The sequence below is a fragment of the Ovis canadensis genome, chromosome 1 (genome assembly GCF_042477335.2).
Source record: "Ovis canadensis isolate MfBH-ARS-UI-01 breed Bighorn chromosome 1, ARS-UI_OviCan_v2, whole genome shotgun sequence".
NCBI lineage: Eukaryota > Metazoa > Chordata > Mammalia > Artiodactyla > Bovidae > Ovis > Ovis canadensis.
Genome location: NC_091245.1, coordinates 43460244 through 43482383, shown reverse-complemented (window position 1 = coordinate 43482383; position 22140 = coordinate 43460244). Strand labels below are relative to the sequence as shown.

Below are 22140 nucleotides of genomic sequence, written 5' to 3'. Positions count from 1 at the left end.
CTTTTGGAACCCTATGGACTGTAGCCTGCCAGGCTCCTCTGTCTATGGGATTTCCCAGGCAAGAATACTGGAGTAGGTGGCCATTTCCTTCTCCAGGGGATCTTCCCTATCCAGGGATTCAATGTCTCCTGCACTGCAGGGGTATTCTTTACCACTGAGCCAACAGGGAAGACCCCAAAGAGTGAGACTCTTATAAAATTAAATGTAAGATATTAATAAATAATACAGTTCTGAAACACCAGAGTTTTTACATGTGAGCAATTTAATTTGATTACAAAAAGACTTGTAAGATAATATAACAATGTGGATAAATGAAGTATATATAAAGAGCAATGGAGTTTGCGAAATCAAGGAGGACACCACAGAGAGAAACTCAAGTGAACAAACATATTTGCAAACCTGAAAATGAAAGCATTAATGTTTGAATAATAATTTGTTTTTTTTAATATTTCATAATTATCTCCTTTCATTCAGAAAATAAAGTAGAGGAATATGGAAAAATGGAATACATTTGTTCTGTATAGCTATCAAAATTTTGAAATACCAAACCAAGTGTAACTTAACTAAAGCAAACCTGTTAGACTTTGACACCCCAAAGTTTATTGCTTTTTAATTTTTTATTTTAAATGAATTGTAATTTACTTTAAAAGTATAATCAGAGATAAATCTATTAAATTTGTCACAAAATTTCTTTATACCTAAAAGGTTATAATTAGTAATAATAGTCTTACTTTTCCAGGAGCCTCCTTTGCACAAAGCATTTCCATGTATTTTCTCATTTTGTGTAACTATGCTTAATTCATGTGACTGACAGAAAATTCTCTTGAAGTTCTTTTAAAAGTATATAAAGTCATTTAAAAAATATTTTCTTAGTTTTCAAATTATATTTTTGGAAACAAGTTAAGCAATATATATAGATATATATAAAGAAAATTGTACATAAGGAAAATGATATAAAGAAATATTAATAGTTTTTGGCCTCTTTCCTCTAATCCTTTCCTCTGAGGCAGACTCCTTTTAGCAGTTAAGGTTTATCCATCTACATCTTTTGTAGTCTTACAAAGATATACAAATATGAATGTATGACTGTATACATACATTTATCTTTACTTACAAATATCTATAATATAAATACACAGGTACATATTTACATACACATATATTTGTGAAGATAGATTATCTCTCTTTATTGACAAAAAAATTAAATACAATATATAAATCAGCTTGGTAATTGCTTCTTTATTTTTTAAAATCTTTTATTTTGAAATAATCGTAGACTCAAGTCCATGGATGGAGGAGCCTGGTGGGCTGCAGTCCGTGGGGTCACAAAGAGTCGGACACAGCTGAGCGACTTCACTTTCTTTCTTTCTATAGTTCCTTTTGGAGAAGGAAATGGCAACCCACTCCAATGTTCTTGCCTAGAGAATCCCATGGACGGAGAGGCCTGGTGGGCTGCAGTCTATGGGGTTGCAAAGAGTCGAACACAACTAAGCAAATAACACACACACACACAAAGTTACAGAAGTAGTACAAATAGTTCCATGTACCTTTCCTCAGTTGACCCCCAAAAGTGACATCTTACATAGTTGTAGTTCACTAGCCAAAACCAGTATGAGTCACATCCAACATTGACACTGGTGTATTACTGTTAACCAGACTACAGACTTTACCCATCATCTCCATTTTTTAACCTTTATTCATTTGTATCTATAGTTTTATGCAATTTTATCACATTACAGATTGTAAAAACTACCATAATCAAAGCATATTATACCTCCATCCTATAAAAGTACTCCCTCATGTTACTTCTTTGTATTTGGATCCACTTGTTGTTATTGTTTAGTCACTAAGTTGTGTCCAACTCCTTGTGACCCTGTGGATTATAGCCTGCCAGGCTCCTCTGTCCACGGAATCTTCCAGGCAAGAGTAATGGAATGGGTTGCGATTTCCTCCTCTAGGGGATCTTCCCAACCCAGGGACTGAACCCACGTCTTTTGCATCTCCTGCATTGCAGGCAGATTCTTTACCACTGAGCCACCAGGAAAGGCCATTCCCCCATCCCAATTCTGTCTCTATCCCCAGCAATGACCAATCTATTCTTCATATCTATAGTTTTATAATCTTGAGAATGTTGTATAAATGAAATTATTCAGTGTGTAAAATTTTGAGGTTGACTATTTCACTATCCTCTTGAGGTCCATTAAGTTTTTGCATGAAGTAATAGTGTTTTTTTTTAATGGTATATCATATGTAAAATTTATTGCTGAGTAGTATTCCGTTATATGAACGTACAGAGTTTCAATTGCTTACCCACTGAAGGATATTTCATTGTTTTCAGTATTTTGCTTTTAAAAATAAGGTTGCTAAAAAAATAAGCTGAAGTAAAGCTGCTATGAATACTTGTGTACAGGATTTTGTATGAATGTAAGTTTTATTTCTTTGGGGTGAATGCCCAAGCGTGTGTCTGCCAGGGCAGTGTCTGTCTCTCAGGATCAACCAGGTTACAGCCACAAGGTTAGGTTTGAGTTCCCCCTCCCTGTGCCTCACTCTGGAAATGGCCTTCAAGAAAAAGCTAGGCTATTGTAGGGTTGACCTCACTTGTTTCTCTTTCCTCAGGGATCATGGTCCTGCTCTGCCTGTTTCCTAATGCCTGATTGTAGTTGTTTTCATATACTTTATCTGGTTTTCTAGTTGTTTATAGCAGAAGGGTGATTCCTGTAGCACTTAATCCCTCACTGGCAGAAACCGAAGTGCTCATATCCTATGATTTCCTTTTCAAGTTATTATTTCTTTATTCCTCTGTGCAGTTCTCTGAGAGCGCTTTTTAGAGAAGATTTTCAGCTCCTTAACTCACTCTTTAGCTTCACCCTTTTTGCTCCTCAGTCCATCTGTGTCAATACTTGAATGGAATTCTCTTTTGATTGCTTTCTTAACTCAGTTTCTGGCTCTGGCTCCACCATGTATGCGGCTCCAGGGAGAGAAGTGGGTTGGAGGGACCTGCTTGCTATGGCTCCAATAACTCTACGGATTAATAATTGTCTTTGCTAAATATATAGGTCATTCTTAAATTTGGAACTTTAGAATTCTAAACTTCAGAGGGAACCTTCATGAGCATCTAGCCCAACACCCTCACTTAATAAATAAGAAAAGAGTTTGTACACAAGGCCTCCAATTTTCAGTCTGCATCATTTTTCCATTGTTGCCTGCCACATGAATTCTGTGCATGAGGGTGCATGTATAAAGTGAGATTAATTTTGTCCTTTCCATACAGGATTTTCCTCATATGAAATGTACTCATTTTTTTCACTGTGTTATATTTTGGATTTGTTGCAGAAAGACTGCCTTCAGAGTCAAGTAAAGAGAAAGATTTCAGTGATACCCCTGACGTTTGATTTCCAGTTGGAACTTGAAAAGGATATTGCTACCTCCATATCTAAGACAAACTCAAAGATCACAAAAGACAGATCATATGGCACTAAAAAACCAAAAAGGTTACCATTATAACTACCTGAAACTTTCAGTCTGAAGTTTTAAAGCATTATTTTTATTGACTTAGATTGTGCTGTCTATATTAAATGTAAGCTTTGTCAACATAGGTATATTTCATAATGGTTATGAATGGTATGCTAGATTAGTATTCTGAATACTAGTTTATAAAATATTTATTATAATAAATCACCATGGTAGATGATAATTGTACATAGTAATTATAATTCTAAATGTTTAAAGAAAGACTTCTTGAGCTTTATTATATCACTCCAAGTTAATATCAGGATTTATTTCAAGCTTCAACCAAAATATTGAAAAAAAAAGATATTCCTAGAAAACTAAGTAAGGCAGTTTCTCTGTGTACTTACAAGGGGTAGCCTGAATATGTAATAATCGGTCTTTCACTGGCACTATGCATGTATGTAATGAGGTATAATTTTTCTATGCACTAGAAATGTGGAGGAGACCCAAGACAAAAGAAATAGTAAGATACAGAATCAATAAGACTTCAGATCAATTGGGCATTTGTGGTAGTGTCAATACTGCTATTACCTCATTTATTTTTATTCTGTAGTAACTCAGCTTTCTGGTGGGCTTCCCCAGTGGCGCAGTGGTAAAGAATCCACCTGCCATACAGGAGACATGGGTGTGATCCACGGGTCGGGAAGATCCCCTGGTGACGGAAATGGCAACCCACTCTAGAATTCTTGCCTGGGAAATCCCACTGAAAGAGTAGCCTGGTGGGCTACCCCATGTGTCCATGTGGTCACAAAATAGTCAGACATGACTTAGCAAGTAAACAGCAAAAACAACTCAATGTATTAAGGGCAGTTTCACAGATTTCAAACCCAAGTCTTGGTGAGCTAAAATGATTTGCCCAGAGTCACACAGAGCTAGCAAGTGGCAGAAGCTAGATTTAAATACTAGCTAGATTTAAATTTCAGAGCCTATGCTCTTATCATTACCACATTCTACAGACTGATTTCCAGCTTTTGGTCTTGGTGACTAGATGTATTTTGGTGTTTTGTACTTAGGTAGAGATCATAGGTTGAAAAGCAGATTGGGGTGGGTAAGAGATTAGAACAAGAAATCCTGAGCTTTGGGGCATCCAGGTGGTGGTTATCTAAAAGACAGTTGAACAAACATGTCTGAATATAAAGTAAAACAAGACCATTTAGACTCAAAATACAGCTTACTCAACTGTATTTTTGTTATTTGTGATTTACCAGGGTGTCAGAACATGTTTCCATTGTGCAGAAAAGGAGTTTGTTTCTAGCACAAATAAATATTAATGATTTATATCCTTTAGCTTTATCACAAACTTCTTTCACTACTACTTTGTTTTTATGTAGATATAGCCAAAACTTTTACTTCAAAATCATTTATAGATCTATCCATGTTAAAATAGAATATTTTAATAATATATAGAAAAAGTTGCATAAAATAGAAGTTGGGCATATAGAGAAGGGAAGAATAATATACCTTATTATATATTATGTATTATATAATTATAAATATTTTATATATGTATATATTTATATTTTTATTATATATATGTAAGCTATTATGTGATAGCATAATATATGGCCAATGACCCATTAGATACATTTAAAGATAATGTGCAATGTATCTTAAGGCAGCATTTTCCAGGATGATACTATTGCTTTCCCTTTCCTGTCTGTAGATTATAGTTTATAAAGGCATCATTGATCCTTTCTTTAGTGATAATATCAATAGCTGAGTAACATTCCTTTGAATTGGTTAAGTCTGGCTAACTTGAAGTTTGAAATCAGTGTCTAAATTATAAAAACAAACTGGCACATAGTTTCAAGATTCAAAGACCAAGTACATTTTGTTTGATCAGTGCTCAGAGGACCAAAACTAGCACACAAGCAAAAAAAAAAAAAAAAAAGTATGGGAAAATCAAAACAATTTACATCAGAATTAGGATGTAACCCAGGTCAAAAGAAAGAAAATTTGGTTGAAGAAATTAAGAGGATCTAGTACCTCTAGATAAGCCCAACTGGCAGTATATCTAGGCTCCGAGATTTCCTTCTAAGACTACTTCTAACATTTTCCTCTTTTCAAATAATTTTTCTCATGTAGTGATTGTGTGCTGTCACTCTTGCTTGAATTGGCCCTAAAACAAGTTCAAATAAAAATTTCTTACAGATAACTTCATTTTAATTTTTAATAGTAGTGCTGCTATCACATACTACAGTAATTTATTAACTTTATTCTACAAGTGTTAACTGAGTGACTGCTATGCTCTGGGCATCTGACAGCAACTGTGAAATATACCTCATTAGTGGGGATTCAGATAAGTGAACAGGCAAGCACCAGTTGCTACAGAGATTCCTAATATGAGAATCAGTGAAAGTTTATAGAGGAAGGGGCCCCTCAGGTGAGACCCAGAGAGTTAGTTAAGAGGCATCAAGATTTAAAAGAAAGAGATTCCAGGCCAAGGCAATAACATGGACAAAGGGTCAGCCAGCGGTAAAGAAAAGTGCAGCTCATTTGAGGAACCAGAAGTAGTTTAGTGTTACTAGACTTGAAAGGGATATGAGGCAGAGACTAGAGACAGACTGGTAAGAAATTGAGCTAAAAGGGTAAATAAAGGCCAGATTACCAAGGGCTTTATGAGCCAGGTGAAGAACTCTGGACAATCTCCTTCAGTGAAGAACCATTGAAAGGCTTAAACTGGAAAGTGCATACTTGGATTCTAGAAATATCAATAGGTAGTAAAAGAGGTTATTAAAAACTCTGAGAGCTCCTCAGAGAACCTTACCTTTTAAAATTCACAGTATCTCCAAAAACTGCCTCTTCCAGGAAACAAGTCATCTTGCAACAAGTCCTTTTTCAGCCATAGCAGAATGATTACTTAAATAACAGAGTATAAGGGGGCAAGTTTTTCCCTCATGTCAACAATGATATGCTGATTACCTTGACTATATTGCACAGATTTAAAATCTGTAGATGCAGCTCCTGGTCTTATATGTGTATGTATGCTCAGTTGTGGGCTTCCCTTTTGGCTCAGCTGGTAAAGAATCCACCTGCAATATGGGAGACCTGAGTTTGATCCCTGGATTGGGACGATCCCCTGGAGAAGGGAAAGGCTACCCACTCCAGTATTCTGGCCTGGAGAATTCCATGGACTATATAGTCCATGGAGTTGCCAAGAGTCGGACACGACTGAGCGGCTTTCACTACGCTCAATTGTGTCTGACTGTTAGGGACACCACGGACTGTGGCTCACCAGTCTCCTCTGTCCATGGGATTCTCCAGGCAAGAATACTGGAGTGGGTTGCCATTTCCCCCTCCAGGGGATCTTTCCAACTCAGGGACCGAACCTGTGTCTCTTGCGGCTCCAACATTGGCAGGCAGATTCTTTGCCCCTGAGCCATCTAGGAAGCCCCCTGGTCTTATAAGTTACATTAATTATAACAGGATACCAAACTCTACCAGGGTTCACAAACCTCACTCCTACATGAGCCAACATGTCAGATCTGATTTACACAGATTTCAGCTCAGCCTAAACCTTACATCATAATCATGACCCACCAGTACCAGAGTAATTCCTACCAACTGCATGCCTTTTTCATTTTTGACCTCTAGTCTACTGCTATTCAAAGTGCTATCTTCCATCCAGCAGCATTGGTATCACCTGGCAACTTGTTTGAAATACCGAATTTTCTGACCTCATCCCAGACCAAAGCTGCAGTTACCAAGATTCCCCAGGTAACCTCTGTGGACACTAACAAGAAGTACTACTCTGGCCTTTCAAACATGGAGGAATCGTTAAATACAGATTGTGGGGCCCCACTGGCAGAGTTTTTGATTCTGTAGGTCTGGGCTGGGGCCTGATAATTTGCATGTCTGGTTAAGTCTCCAGGTGACACTGATGCTGTTGGCACAGGGACCACCCTGCTCTAGCTGTGCCCCCAGGGTAATCATGCTGGTCAAGAAACTCCATGCTTCTTCTTGAATTGATGGATATCATAGCAACACTCAACCTGGTGTTATGACCACCTAGATGAAACAGGGTTGAACTGTAGTTGAGTTTTGTTTTCAGAGCAGTGGTTTTTAACCCATCTGCATATTAGCCAAGGAGCTCTAAAATAATTGGATTCAACTTTAATTAGTTTGGAGTAGGGCCCAGGCATTACTATTTTTAAGGTTTCTCAGATGATTCTGAGAAAAACTAGGATTGAGAATCATTAAAATTCATAGGGCTGCTTTCTCAGCTACTCTTACTCCCAGAGAGATCTTTTCCGTGTTACTATTAGCTCAAGATTTCTGCATTTTTCTTGTATAAATGGGAACTGATAAAGGTGATAGCCACAAACACCCAAGATTTGCTGGAAAGACATTCCTGGGATGATTTTACTGATAGGCAGAGAGTTTTATAATAATTTGAAAATCTCTGTCTTTTGCCTTTCATTTGTCTATGGTCTTTAAGACTTGTCAGCAAACACCAAAGCTACTCTTCTTTGCAACTTTTCAAAATTGGACCTCTTACAAAAGAGCCATACTCATTTTAACGAAAGTCTTTTTTTAAAATTACCTGGAACATAAGTTTTAAAAGAGAAAGAAAGTGATCTCTTCCATACTGGATTCTCAAGTGAAAATGGTAAATTTACCACTTATTAAGTGCTAAGAACTAGGAAACAAGTTAGGGGCAAGTAGACATATTAAGAATACTTTTTCTTTAGATTAATAAGGGCTTCTCATTAGAAGAATTACTTTCCTAAAAATAAATCCAAAAGAATATTCCTTTTTAAAGTATTTTTATGATAGGAGGATAAACTTGCTATACAGGAAAGATAATGAAATATGAACAGAGAATACGATTATAGCCTATAAAGAAATTTAACTAGTCAAATTCTGTCTTCCTTAATTCAGTATACATGTCTTATATTCTGTGTGACATTAGCCTGGAGATTAAGAAGATGGGGATTGTTTGCCACTGATCCACTGCAAAAGAATCTTCTCTCTCACTGCCTGATGCTACCTGAGTCCCAAATAGCTTGACCTTCATAGTTGCTGCAGGAACCCACACTCACTGAAATGAGTAAAGAACCACAGGCCATTTAAAGGGATTCATATGAAGGAGGGAGATAAACTAAACTCTCATTAACAGGTGACTCCTAATGAAACACATTTAAGAGAGGAAACAGAGGAGCCTTTAGAAAATCTCTCTCAAACAGGGGGAAAGGGGATTTAGAAAAAGAGACTTTTTAAATTAAAAACTGAGTACAGAAATTAAAAATAGAATACAGATGAAGACTGCATCGATAATCTAGATGATCAAAGAAAGACACAATCTTATAAAAACACCGCCCCCCTCAAGCCCCCTGCCACAAAATGAAAATCAGGTTAAAAAGAGCCATGTAGGTACAGTCTTAGGATACTCAACATGAAAATATACATACCTAAATCAGGAGAGCAAGAAACAGATGGTGAGGAAATAAAAGAATTATAAGAAAAAAGTGTCATTTAAGACAGACTTGAATTTTCACATCTAAAGCTTTAGCAAGTACTAGAGTTATGGTAAAATTACTCAATTTCAGACAGGGGAGAAAATAGCAGTTAATTACAAAGGAAAAGACAGCAAATAAGATTCATGTCTCATCTGTATCTCTGAGGCTAGAAAACAGTAAAACCTTTCCAACTTTTAAGCAGAATGGCAATCCAGGAATCTGCTATTTGGGTGAATCATCATTTATATTTGAGAACAAAACAGAGACGAGTTTTTGGACTTGAAAGACTTTAGAATGTAGTCTGCTTATTTATTCTCCCTGAGGAGCCTACTTGGAGAAATATTTTTATCCAAATTTAAATTAAGTATGAATAATATAAAGATCCAAACAGTATCTTTATTACACAAAAATGTATTTGAAATTTTTCTATGGTGCCTGAATGAAACTCTGGATTTCCATCTCAAAATGGCTACTCTATGAAAACACAAAGCATTCCAAAGGATTACCAGGCAAGTGTCCCCTAAGAGATTTCCAGTTGAGATGAGGCAGCCTTAGCTCAGCTGCCAGGCTTCCGTCGGAACTGTGCCCTTCTCTGGTTTTCTTTGGTGTGCCAGTGCCACTCCACGCTCCATTCCAGGCCCGTGCAACAGCCTTCCTTTAATTCCAGCCCAGGCAGCACAAATCAAGGCCTTCACCTGTGTTCCCTTTAGCTCAACTGCAACAGGATATAATTTCACAGGGGATTTTTCTAACTATAAGACAAAAAGGGGGAGGGGAAGGGTTGAATCTTTTAAAAATGCACATAGCCCCAAACCAATACAACTTACAAAAAACAGATTTATAATTTTATGCTAGTGAAGTCACCTACCAAATTTATAACTCCAAGTCCAATTCCTCATATTTTTTTTGAGAACACAGTACTAGGAACACAAGTTGTATTCCTAGACTCTTATCCCCTCCATTCCTTCTTTCTACTGTTGGGAAAACTCTCCACAGGTGTCTTGTATTTCTGTACATTGGTGAGCAAAAGCACTGGGGCTGCCTTTGTTCCTATCTTTTCTAGGACGTTTGTATAGCAGACAGCCTTGGAAGACAAAGAAAGTGCCCTCTTCTGAGCAGGAGCAGGAACATTACTGCCCATTAAAAAGATCTGGGTTCCCTAAATTCAAGGGTCCATTCCTGTAACATAACCCAGTGTGTGTGCTGATATCATCTGGCCTTCTGCTTACTGCCCTGTGGAACTGGGGCTCAGAGAACTAATGCAGAAGATACCGCTCCTATTGCCGTGTATGATAAATGGTCGGTTGTCTCTGACCCAGGAGTCTCATGTCTTCCAAAAGAGATGAAATTGTATCAGGTCCACTTGTTACTTTGTAAGTAGGGTCAAATCTCTGATTTTTCACAGCTCTTCACACCTACTTGGAGGGAAGGAGCTAGGGGTAGAATGACAGAAATCTTCTTGCTTCTCTTAAACTCAGTAGTAAACAAAATTGTGGCTCATTCCTCAGTGACTAATAGAGTATTCTTATCCAGGTGCCTCTGAGCTTAGAAGGAGCCTATTTCATAGCTATTTTATCTATCCTATAAGTCTACCTGCTTCTAGGTAGCAGGATTTATAATTTAGTTTTGCATAAACTAAGTCCACAAAATTAATCCATATAATAAAATTTTAAGTAAGAAAGAGAACAACATGATAAGGGACTGTGTAAGCTAAAAATGACGTGATTAATTGAGGACAGAGTTTATATAAAGTTTATCTTACAAGTATCTAGCACTTAGTTCAGTTTTTTTTTTAATTAACTGTGCATTTACTAAAGGACCAATAAATAAATAAGTAAATAAAGCTGTCATCTCCCAGGAATTCCACCAAACTTGCTTTCCTCTCATAAGCACTTTGAATCTTTAAGAGTATTTTGCAAAATTAGCATGTTTAAGACCTCCCCAAAGAATGTTAAAATGACCATAATTTGAGAAATTGAAAGGAAAAAAAAGACAATAAAAAGGCACAGTACTAGTAATGGGAAAGGAAGAGCTATAAACACGGATGTAGAAGAAATTAAGATAATTATGAGTACATTGCTTCCCAGTGGCTCAGTGGGTAAAAAATCTGCCTGCAGTGCAGGAGATGCAGGAGACACAGGTTTGATTCCTGGGGTCCAGAAGATCCTCTGAGGACGGCATGGCAACCCACTCCAGTATTCTTGCCTGGAAAATCCCATGGACAGAGGAGCCTGGCAGGCTACAGTCCATGTTGGATGCAAAGAGTTGGACATGACTGAAGCAACTGAGCACATGTATTAACTATGCTGCTTTGAAAGATGAATCTGGTAATGGATGATCTGTGAAACTATAAATGGTGAAAATAAAATTAACAACAAGAAGAAAACATAAATAAATCAATAGCTAGAAAAATTTGAGAAAGCTGTCAGAAAACTGTCTTTTACCAAAGCATCACCTTGAAGTTGTGTCAAGGGTGAGTTTCTTCAAAGAACTATTTAAATGGTTTCTGAGCATAGACAAAGATGAAATACTTCCAATTCTTCTCATAAAGATAACTTTGATCCTCAAGTCTGACCATGAGAATATAAAGCGATTACAGTATTTCACTTATAAATATAGACTTTTAAAAAATCTAAAATAAAATATTAACTGTTTCATTGTTCTCAACTCAGGACCATATAAAGCAGTTTTATATTTCTCCATTTCATTCTGACCATTTTTGGTTATTAAACGTTTGTGCAGTTTAGTATTTTGATCCTGCATATTAGTCAAGGCTTTCCCTTCGCACATATGTAAGTCTAGTGACATTAGAGGACCTGAAATGAAAAGGGGATGGCCAGCAATTTGATTCTTTCTGTCCTAACCTGTAAGTGGGGGTGGGGGTGGTCTTCCTCCAGCACATCTCCTCTTCTAATCTTTTTTTTTTTTTCCCCTCTGTTAGGGGAACACTGTTGTGATAGAGCCAGCTCCCACCAATTCCTTAGAGCTGAGTGTTGAATTTGCAGGGATTTTGTGAGATCATTGTTAAATACAGTCATTATTTAAATTAAATATGTAAACTAAAAATTCAATGACATATTAAAACAAATACTGAAAACGCATCATTTCCTCATTATTTTCTACATTTTATTATCTATTTTTTTGAAGCCCCTTAGTTTGCTTTTATTTCATCCAACAGAAGGTTCTATTTGTGCAAGGGATCAGACATTGGGAATCAGAGCTGGGAGGGGGCAGGAAAAGGGAAAAAATAGCCACATCCACTATCACAGATGGGTCTTCCCAGAACTACCGTGTGGGAGTGAATGAGAGAGTCTGGAATTCATCACCTTCTCTTTCCTCTCTTCCTCCCTTCCTGACAGGGAGGTCTGTTGTACTACAGTTCATGGGTCACAAAGAACTGGACATGATTTAGCAACTAAACAATATATTCTGCAAATGTATTTGAAAAAATACCTTTGCTAGGTAAGGATAAAAAAAAATCATCTCCTTAACAACACAGTCAACACCATTAGGGTGGAATACTTGATACATTCCCATTTAAATTAGAAATAGGATTTCTAATTCTAATTAGAATTCTTACTAGCCCATTCTTACTAGTATACCTAACTATTGTGGAATTATTTATCAATGATATTTTTACATAAGAACACGAGATGCAAATTTAAATGTTTTGAAAGGAAGAGATGAATTATTTTATAAAGATTAAATGATTGTTTACTGAAAATCCTAAGGAGAATAAACTGAAAACTCACTGGAAGTTATAAGATTTTTAGAAAGTTTCAATGAAAATTTACCAAAACAATTTATACATTCAACGAATACTCACTACACAGGTACTATGTGCCAGTCACTCTCCTGGGTGCTAGGAATACAACAGTGTCCTAAACAAAGACCCTACCCTCAGTTTACATTCTGGGATAAGGTGGGAAGATAGATAACAAACTAAATAAATAAATCAACATATAATGTAAATTTACTGGTGACAAATGCGATGAAGAAAAATACAGTAAATTAAGGGAATTAGGATTGATAGGGATTACTTTAGATGGGAGAGAATGAAAAAAGACCTTTCTGGAAAGGTGGAAATTTGAGTAGAGACTTATGAAATATATCACTTATGATTTGGGTGAGTAAGCCTCTCAATATTTAGGGGAAGAATACTATAAGCAGAGGACAGAGCAAGGGCCAAGGGCCTGAAGTAGGAGCTCAAGTTCCTTTTCTTAAACCAGACAGCCAAAAAACTCACTGTGGTTCCATGTTGAGGGGAGGGGTGAAGGGATGCACAGAGAGGCCTGGAGGGGCATTCAGTGGAAGCTGTTCCACTTAGACATATAAGAATTGAGGAAAGTTTCTGTCTTGCAATGAGAATTTTGAATTTTATTTCAGTGTGAGAGGAAATGGTAGGAGGGAAATGACAATCTCATTTACATTTCATGGATGTCACCATGGGTTGTATTGGGCCACTGGGCGCAAGAGAGATAGCAGAGAGAGCAGACAGAAGAAGGCTAGAGACGTGGAGCAGTAGTTCAGATGAGACATGAAGGGGCCTTGGAACTAGTACAGAAGTGATGAGGAAAGAAGCTGTTCGATTTGGAATGTGTTTCAAAGAAAGATCCAGTTAGATTTGTTGAGATATCAGGAACGGGGAATGAGAGAAACAGAAGTCAAAGATGACTGCAGAATACACTTGAAATCTGAAAGAACTGGTATAGACCATCTTATTTATGAAGCAGAAATAGAGTCACAGATGTAGAAATCAAATATATGGATACCAAGGGGGAAGGGGGTGGGAAGAATTGAGAGATTGAGGTTGACATATATACACTATGACCCTGTGTATAACATAGAAAACTAGTGAGAACATACTGTATAGCCTATGGAACTCTACTCAGTGGTCTTTGGTGACCTAAATGGGAAGTAAATCCAAGAAAAGAGTGGATATACGTATAGGTGGGCTTCCCCAGTGGCTCAATGGTAAAGAATCCTCCTGAAATGCAGGAGACACAGGAGAGGAGGGTTCAGTCACTCAGTCAGGAAGATCCCCTGGAGGAGGGCATGGCAGCTCACTCCAGTATTCTTGTCAGGAAAAATCCCACGGACAGCGGAGCCTGATGGGCTACGGTCCATGGGGTCTCAAAGAGTCAGACATGACTGAAGAAATTGAGCACACACACAAGTATGTGTTTGGCTGATTCACTTTGCTGTACAATAGACACTAACCCAAAATTGTAAAGCAACTATACTCCAACAAAATTTTTAAAACAAACAGAAACAACCTTGAGTGCAGAATTTTGGCCTAACCCTCTGGTTGAATGGAATTAAGAAAACCTGGGTGAGAAACATCTGAAAGGAAGTGAAAGCAAACATTTGGTTTTGAATATAAGTTTGAAATTCCCATAAGACATCTAACTGAAGAAGTCGTGAAGCAGCTGGATTCATCAATCTGGAATTCAGGGAAGAGTTTGGGGTTTGTACTAAAATCTGGAGAATAACAATCTATAGATAATACCTAAAGGTGGAGGTCTAGATGATTTAAATTAAAGATGAGTGTCCGAGGTTTAAGTCACAGTATTTAAAGGTCAGAATTACCATGAATTATATGGTAGTATTAACTTCCTTACATAGTATCAATAGTCAAAGAATTTAGAGGAGAAAAGTTTTTGTTCACAGTAAATAGATGTCGTGATCCTATCTGGTATACTGTTCTGGGAACTGAACTGACCCTAAATCCATATCCCACTACTTGACTAGAATTGGCAGTGTTCCTAATATATAGCACATTTCTAAGGTATTTTTCTAAAAGGGTCAATATAGCTTTTGAACGGTAGTTTCCTGAGTGCCCTCAATCCTGTAACACCAGCAGTTTTCTCTATTTCTTTCTTACTAATATTTTTAGTTTCTGCTTAATCAGTCCCAATCTTTTACACTGTATGTGACTTGACCACATTTCTTCAGATGTATTTTTAAAGTTATTTTATAAGTTTTCTGATTATTTTAATTTAGATTAATTTTCTTTCTTTTAGGTATGTCTCCTTCAAAAATATGCCTGAACCTAAAAAAAGTGACTTTCAAAACTCAAATTTAAGACCATCCTTTTTGCCAACAAATATAAAAATTCAGGAAATCAAGTCAATAGGTAATGTTTTGTGTAACCTATTTGCCTCTCTTTTGATGTATTGAATGCTTTTATTTACTACTTTATTATTTATTAGTTTGTCTTATAGTTCTTATAATTTGTCTTATAAGTTCTTACAATTTGATGTTTCTGTTGAAAGCATTTGCTTGAAAATGCTTGTGAAAGATTTCAGTGAGTTATCAAGAAGGATTTCCCAGAAGAGATGATATCAGAATAGGTAATTTGTACAATTCACACCAAAAAATCATATATTTATGCTTATTTTGCTAGAAAGAAAATCTTTGGATTTCCTTTCAACTCAATCCTGAATTTTCTTATTGTTTTTTTAAAAATCACTCAAGTCTGGACATCTTGCTTAGCAGAAACTTACTTTATAGGTACTTTCCTAAAAACTTAAGGAATCTGTAAGCTAGGAACCAGCATTTTAGTTCCTCAGAGAATTCGGGTGTTTTCTGTCATCTGTGATGTTCTTTCTCTGACGTTGTCAGAAAAACGTCTGATTGTGCCGTTTTCATCAACACCCTTGACTGAGATGCCTTGCTTCCACATTGTCCCATTTGCCTCGTTTCTGTTACTCTTTTTAATCTGATTCCTCAGAAGACTTGTTTCTATGTACTGTCTCTACTCCTTCCATTGTTCAAACTTCAACCTGCTGCAATTTGGTTTTTTGCCTCTACCATCCTCCTGGAGCGACCCTGAATAAGGGTACAGGTGATCTCCGTGTTGCTAAATCCAAAGCTTTTTTGTTTTCGTTCTCTTCCACTTCAAATAGTAGTTAGTTAGTTAGTTAGTGTAGTTAGTTCGTCACTCCCTCCTTCTTAAAACTCTGTTTTTCTGCTATCTCACCTCTTCTCAGTCTCTCTTCTAAATTTCTCTTCTCCATCCTTAAGGTACTGTATTTGCTGAGAGCTCAATCTTGAGCCTGTTTCTACACTGTCTCCTCTTAGGTAATCTAATCTAGACTTATAGTTTAAAATACCATAGAAATACCATTAAATCCTTCATTTGTATCTCAGTCCGGACTAATCCCCTGAAGAACAGATGCCTATACTGAACTGCATATTTGACATCTCCACTTAAACTTCTCACTACATCTTAAACCTAATATCCAGAACTGGTCTCATGATTCCTTATCCTAACTGTCCTTGAAAACTTTCTCCCATTCCCCCTGCCCCTCAACAGCATTCCATTCTCAGTACTTTGATCAAAGTGCGCCAAGTGACTCCAGTCTAAAGCCTAGAAGCCAGGCCCTCCCTGGTGGTTCAGTGGTTAAGACTTCGCCTTCCAGTGCAGGGAGTGAAAGTTTGATACCTGGTTGGGGTGCTAAGACACATGCCTCACAGCCAAAAAACCAAAACATAGAACAGAAACAATATTGTAACAAATTCAATAAATGCTTTTAAAAAATGATCCACATAAAACATCTTTTAAAAATAAAACAAAATAATAAAGCCTAGAGCCATCCTTCATCTCCCCTTTCCTTCCTCTCCAAAGTTCAATACATCAACAAGTTCTTTTCATTCTAACTCATCTTGAATGAATCTATTTTCACTGTTTCTTCTATCACCACTGTAATCCAAATCATCATTTTTGTGTGTCAGCTATAGTAGATTGCTGACAGGTATTTCTTCTTTCATTCTTCCCTTCTTTCTAATCAATTTCCTTCTTTTTTTGTTAAACCATTTTAAGTTATAAAATAGCATACATTATAAAAAGTGAATATAGCATAAAATATTCAGTATAACAATCAATTATAAAAACAAACACCTATATAACCATATTGCAAGTCAAGAAATAGACCATTGCCAACATTCCATAAAACCATTTGACCTTTTCCAAATCCCTTTTGCCTTCCTTGTCCCTGGGGGTTCACTACTGTCTTGATTTCTGTGGTCATCACTTCCTTTTCTTTATATTTTTACCATCTGTTTTTTGAATCTCTACAAAATATAGTTTGCTTGGTTTTTACTGTACATGAATGTGTCAGGCGAGTGTATTCTTCTTGGTTCTGTCTCGCCACAACAAAGACTTGAAGTGACGGACATTAAAGCCCTCGGCGCGTCACAGCTCTCGGGTCTTGGACAAACTATGTTATAGCTCTTAGACAAATCAGTGTTACAGCTCTATTTTATGTAGAAGATAGCAGGAGAATCCATCCTCGAAGCATGAGGGCATGCCAACCCAAAGACGCAGAAGAGAAGAGAGTGGAGGAGCACGCCAGCACTCGGGGGAGGGAGAGAAAGAGAGAGAGAGAAGGAGGGAGAGGGAGGGAGAGGGAGAGGGAGAGAGAGGGAGAGGGAGGGAGAGAGTGCGTGTGGAGAGCTCCTCCTTTTATGTTTTTTTCCTCCTCCTGGGCCTGCCCTATGCAAATTGGGCCAGCCAGGAGTGCTGTTTGTTCTATCTGAAGTCCTCACTCCGGTCCTCAGTCCTCGGACCTTCCTTTGTTCTATTTTCGCAGGCTTTTCCCCTCCTTGTCTTTTAGCCACCGCCATTTTGGACTCCTGTTTCCTATTCTAACTACCTAATAAATGTAATCATGCCATATGCATTCATTTGCATTTTCTTTTTCTTTCTTCTTAGCATTGTTTGTAACATTCATTCACCTTGTTGTGTGGAGGTATAGTTCTTTCATTTTCATTGTTGTTAAGTATTCCATTGCACAACTACATCACTGTTTATCCATGTCACTCTTGAAATTTGGGGATTTACTTTGTCATTGCAATGCTGAAATGAATATTGTTTTATGTATCCTTGCTGCATTTGTGTAAAAGTTTCTTGAGAGTGTATATCCAGAGTTTACATTACCAGTGATGCTTATCTTCAACAATAGATGATGACTACTTTCCATCATATATTGGATGATGGTAAGTGTTTTTACCAACTTATGTTCTCATCAGGTTTGTGAGGGTTCTTTTTGTCCTGCTTTCTAACACTTGAAATTGCCAGTTTTTCATTTTAGCAATCTACTAGGTATTTAATAGTATACCATTATGGTTTATTTGCATTTCTGTGACTAGTAATAAGTTTGAAAATTTTTTCATAAACTATTGACAAATTGGATTTATGCTTTTGGAAATCATCCAAGTTTTAGCTTATTTTAAATTTAGCCTTTTGCTCTTTTCTCCTTGAATTTTAAATATACTCTTTTAACTCATTCTTTGTTGTTGTTTTTTTTTTTTTGGAACATAATAAAATTTCTTTATAGAAGATCTGAGAATATAGAAAATATATTGGTTTTGTGTATTGTGAATATATTCATCTTTTCTGTGAGTTTTCTTTTCTTTCTCTTTATGTTATCTTTTTCCTGAGCAGAAATTCTTCTACTTTAATAAGGTCAAAAATACAAAATCTTTCTCTGTTTGATAAGTACTTTTTGTTCCATATCAAAGAAATCTTTTCCTACTTTGTGGTCCTGAATATCTTTTGCCACTTTTACCTTCAAGTCTAAAGTCTACCTGGAATTACATTTTGAGTGAAGTAAAGGTCAAATCTGGAATCCCAGGTGGTACAGTAGTAAAGAATATGCCTACCAATGCAGGAGATGCAAGAGACACAGGTTTAATCACTGGGTCCAGTCACTGGGTCAAGAAGATACCCTGGAAGAGGAAATGGCAACCCATTCCAGTATTCTTGCCTGGGAAATCCCATGGACAAAAGAGCCTAGCAGGCCACAATCCAGGGGGTTGCAAAGAGTCAAATACAACTGAGCATGCACGCACATCCCAAGGGTCAATTTTAGTTTTTGTTCTTGTGAATACCCAGCTATCCCAGCATGATATTATAAAGGTTATTCTTTCCCTAATGCTCTGGACTCTGTTCTGGAGCTCTTATTCTGTTTCATTAAATTATTTATCCATTTCAATACCAATACCATACAACATTAATTTCTATAGCTTAAAATAACCCTTAATATCAGATAAAGCAAGTCTTCCCACCTTGTTCTTCAATAGTATCATGATTTTTTTGTTTTCCATTATGATTTCTTCTTCTGACCCATTAGTTATTTAGAAGTTATATCTTAATTCAAAATATATGAGGCTTTTCTAATTATCTTTTGGTTATAAGAGGCTTTTCTAATTATCTTTTGGTTTTCAGCACAATTACACTGCAGTTTGAGGATATACTCCATAGAATTTCAGTCCTGCGTAATTAGTTAACACTTGCATTTTCACCCAGTACATGGTCAATTGTTGGAAATGTTCAGTATGTGCTTGAAAATAATATATATTCTGCAGTTATTGGGTGCAGTTTTCTAGATATGTCTTTTAGGTCAAATTTCTTCATTGTGTTTTTCAACTCTTCTATATTCTTAGTGATTTTTCTGCTTGCTTGTTCTGTCAGTTGCCAAGAAGTTTCAGACTTATTGACTTTTCCTTGTAGTGTTATCAAATTTTGCTTTAAAGATCTTTAATATTATTTTGGCTGTCTTATTAATTGTATAAAATTTTAGAATTATTACATATTTCTAGTGAATTGAATCTTTTAAAATTATGAAGAGATTATCTTATTATCAAAAATCACTATAGTTACCCCTGCTTTCTTTTGGCTAAAATTTACACGATATACCTTTTCCATCATCTTGTTACCATGATTTCTGTAACATTATGATCTATCTCTTATATAAGAGACATCTCTTGTAAACATCAAATTGTTAGATTTTTAAATCTACTCTGTAATCTTTGGTTTTGAAATGGAGCACTTAGTCCATTTGCACTTAATGTAACTACTCATATCTTTGGATTTAAATCTGCCATCTTATTTTGTTCTTTCTGTCTCTCTTGTTGATTCTTTTTTGGTCCTCTTATGTCTTATTTAGGACTGAGTTTTTATAATTTCAACTTTTCTCCTTTACTAATTTGGAAATTATATACTCTTTTTCTATTCTGTAAATGATTATCCTAGAAATTACAGTGTTCATCCTTTCAAGCTATAGTGTTACCCTCCTTCTGAACAAGAAAAGAATCTTAGAACATGTTAATTATTTTACTGCCATACTGAGTTTTGTGTTATTACTGAAGTCCAAAGTCTCACCTAAATATCTTCTAAATCAGCTGTGGGGAGACTCAGTATGATTGCTCCTAAGGGAAAATCCTCTCCAGCTTGAACCTGTGGAATCAAACAAATTATGTGCTTCCAAAATACAAGATGGGACAGGAATGGGATAGACATTCTCAAACCAAAAGGGAGAAATAGGAAAAAAAAAAGGGGTGTTGGATCCAAAAAAAGTTTGAAACCCACTGAGACAAACTTTGAGATACTAAGGCTCAAGAATAATCCTCTTTGGGTTCATGCTCTGCTTTCCTGAGCAACCAGGGCAGAGGTCCTGCTCTCAAAACTCTGCTGGGTAGAGGAGGGTCGCATCTCTCCCACTACCCCACTGGGACTCTGGTAGGCCAGAATTCTATCCCCAGGACTTTATCTAGTGGGAGTGTTGGCCTCCTCCCAAGGGTTTGGCAGGCAGAAACTGAGGCTGGCCTGATGATCTCTGAGTCACCTTCATAATCTTTCTTCCCTTGTCTTAAGGAACAACATATATTTGCAGTGGATTGCTCTGTGGTCCTATCTTGTAAAAGCCAAGAAGTCTGACAGCCTTCCTTCATTTTATCCTGTCTTTATCCCTTTCATTTCAAACTGGCCGTGTCTTTGCTGGGATATCTGATCAGGTCCATGTTTCACCCCATGCTAATCTCCTTAACTATCAGATGTGCACCACATCCTTAATGTTCTCTTTTGAGCATGCTTTCTCACTTTTGTAATATGAGAATTTTCTAAATCTGTAAGTTCTGGTTCCTTTTGCTTAACAATTTTGCCTTCAGTTCATTTCTCTTGTCTTCCATTTTACTTCAGGCAGCCAGGAGAAACCAAGACTCCTATTTAACACTTTGCTTAGAAATCTCAGCTATCCAATTTCATCACTCACAAGCTCTACGTTCCACAAAAAACTACAATATAAACATAATTCAGCCGAGTTCTTTGCCACTTTTTAACAAAGATTTCCTTTTCTCCAGTGTTCCTCATTTCTGTCTAAGACCCGTCAGAATGGCCTTTACCATCCGTATTTCTACCAACATTTCTGCGGTTGGTAATTCATATATTTTCTACTAAAAATGGAAGCCTTCTCTACAGCTCTCTTCTCTCTTTCTGATTTCTTACCAGAATTGCCTTTAAAATCTCTTCACGGATGTATTGGCTTCTTCTAGTATGGATGTGAGAGTTGGACTGTGAAGAAGGCTGAGCGCCGAAGAATTGATGCTTTTGAACTGTGGTGTTGGAGAAGACTCTTGAGAGTCCCTTGGACTGCAAGGAGATCCAACCAGTCCATTCTGAAGGAGATCAGCCCTGGGATTTCTTTGGAAGGAATGATGCTAAAGCTGAAGCTCCAGTACTTCGGACACCTCATGCGAAGAGTTGACTCATTGAAAAAGACTTGGATGCTGGGAGGGATTTGGGGGCAGGAGGAGAAGGGGACGACCGAGGATGAGACGGCTGGATGGCATCACTGACTCAATGGACGGGAGTCTGAGTGAACTCTGGGAGTTGGTGATGGACAGGGAGGCCTGGTGTGCTGTGATTCATGGGGTCACAAAGAGTCGGACACGACTGAGCAACTGAACTGAAGGATGCACCTCAGAACTGTTTCAACCTCTACCCCACTAGCCAGTTCCAAAGGTGCTTTTATATTTTTCGGTATTTGTTACAGTATCTCTCAGTCCCCAGTTCTCTCTTTATTCAGGCTACTATAGCAGACTACTGTAAACTGAGAGACTTAAAACAACAAACGTTTATTTCTCACAGTTCTGGAGGATGGAAGTTTCAGATCAGGGTGCCAGTAGAGTCCGGTCTGGTGAGAACCTTTTTGGTTTTCAGATAGTCACCTTCTTGCTTTATTCTCACATGGTGGAGGGAGAACATTAATCTCATCACGGGCATTCTACCCTTATCTCTTCAGTTCAGTCCAGTCGCTCAGTCGTGTCTGACTCTTTGCAACCCCATGAATTGCAGCACGCCAGGCCTCCCTGTCCATGACCAACTCCT

The 22140-nt window shown here is 37.2% G+C and overlaps 1 protein-coding gene across 1 annotated transcript in view; it reads left to right on the top strand.

The window, feature by feature from the left end:
* C1H1orf141 (chromosome 1 C1orf141 homolog) overlaps positions 1-22140 on the top strand; it is a 49994-nt gene that overhangs the window by 15352 nt on the left and 12502 nt on the right. Inside the window, exons 3-4 of the mRNA XM_069570443.1 lie at positions 3334-3491; positions 14993-15105. Of these exons, the coding sequence (XP_069426544.1) occupies positions 3334-3491; positions 14993-15105 (271 nt within the window). The remainder of the gene's footprint in view (positions 1-3333; positions 3492-14992; positions 15106-22140) is intronic.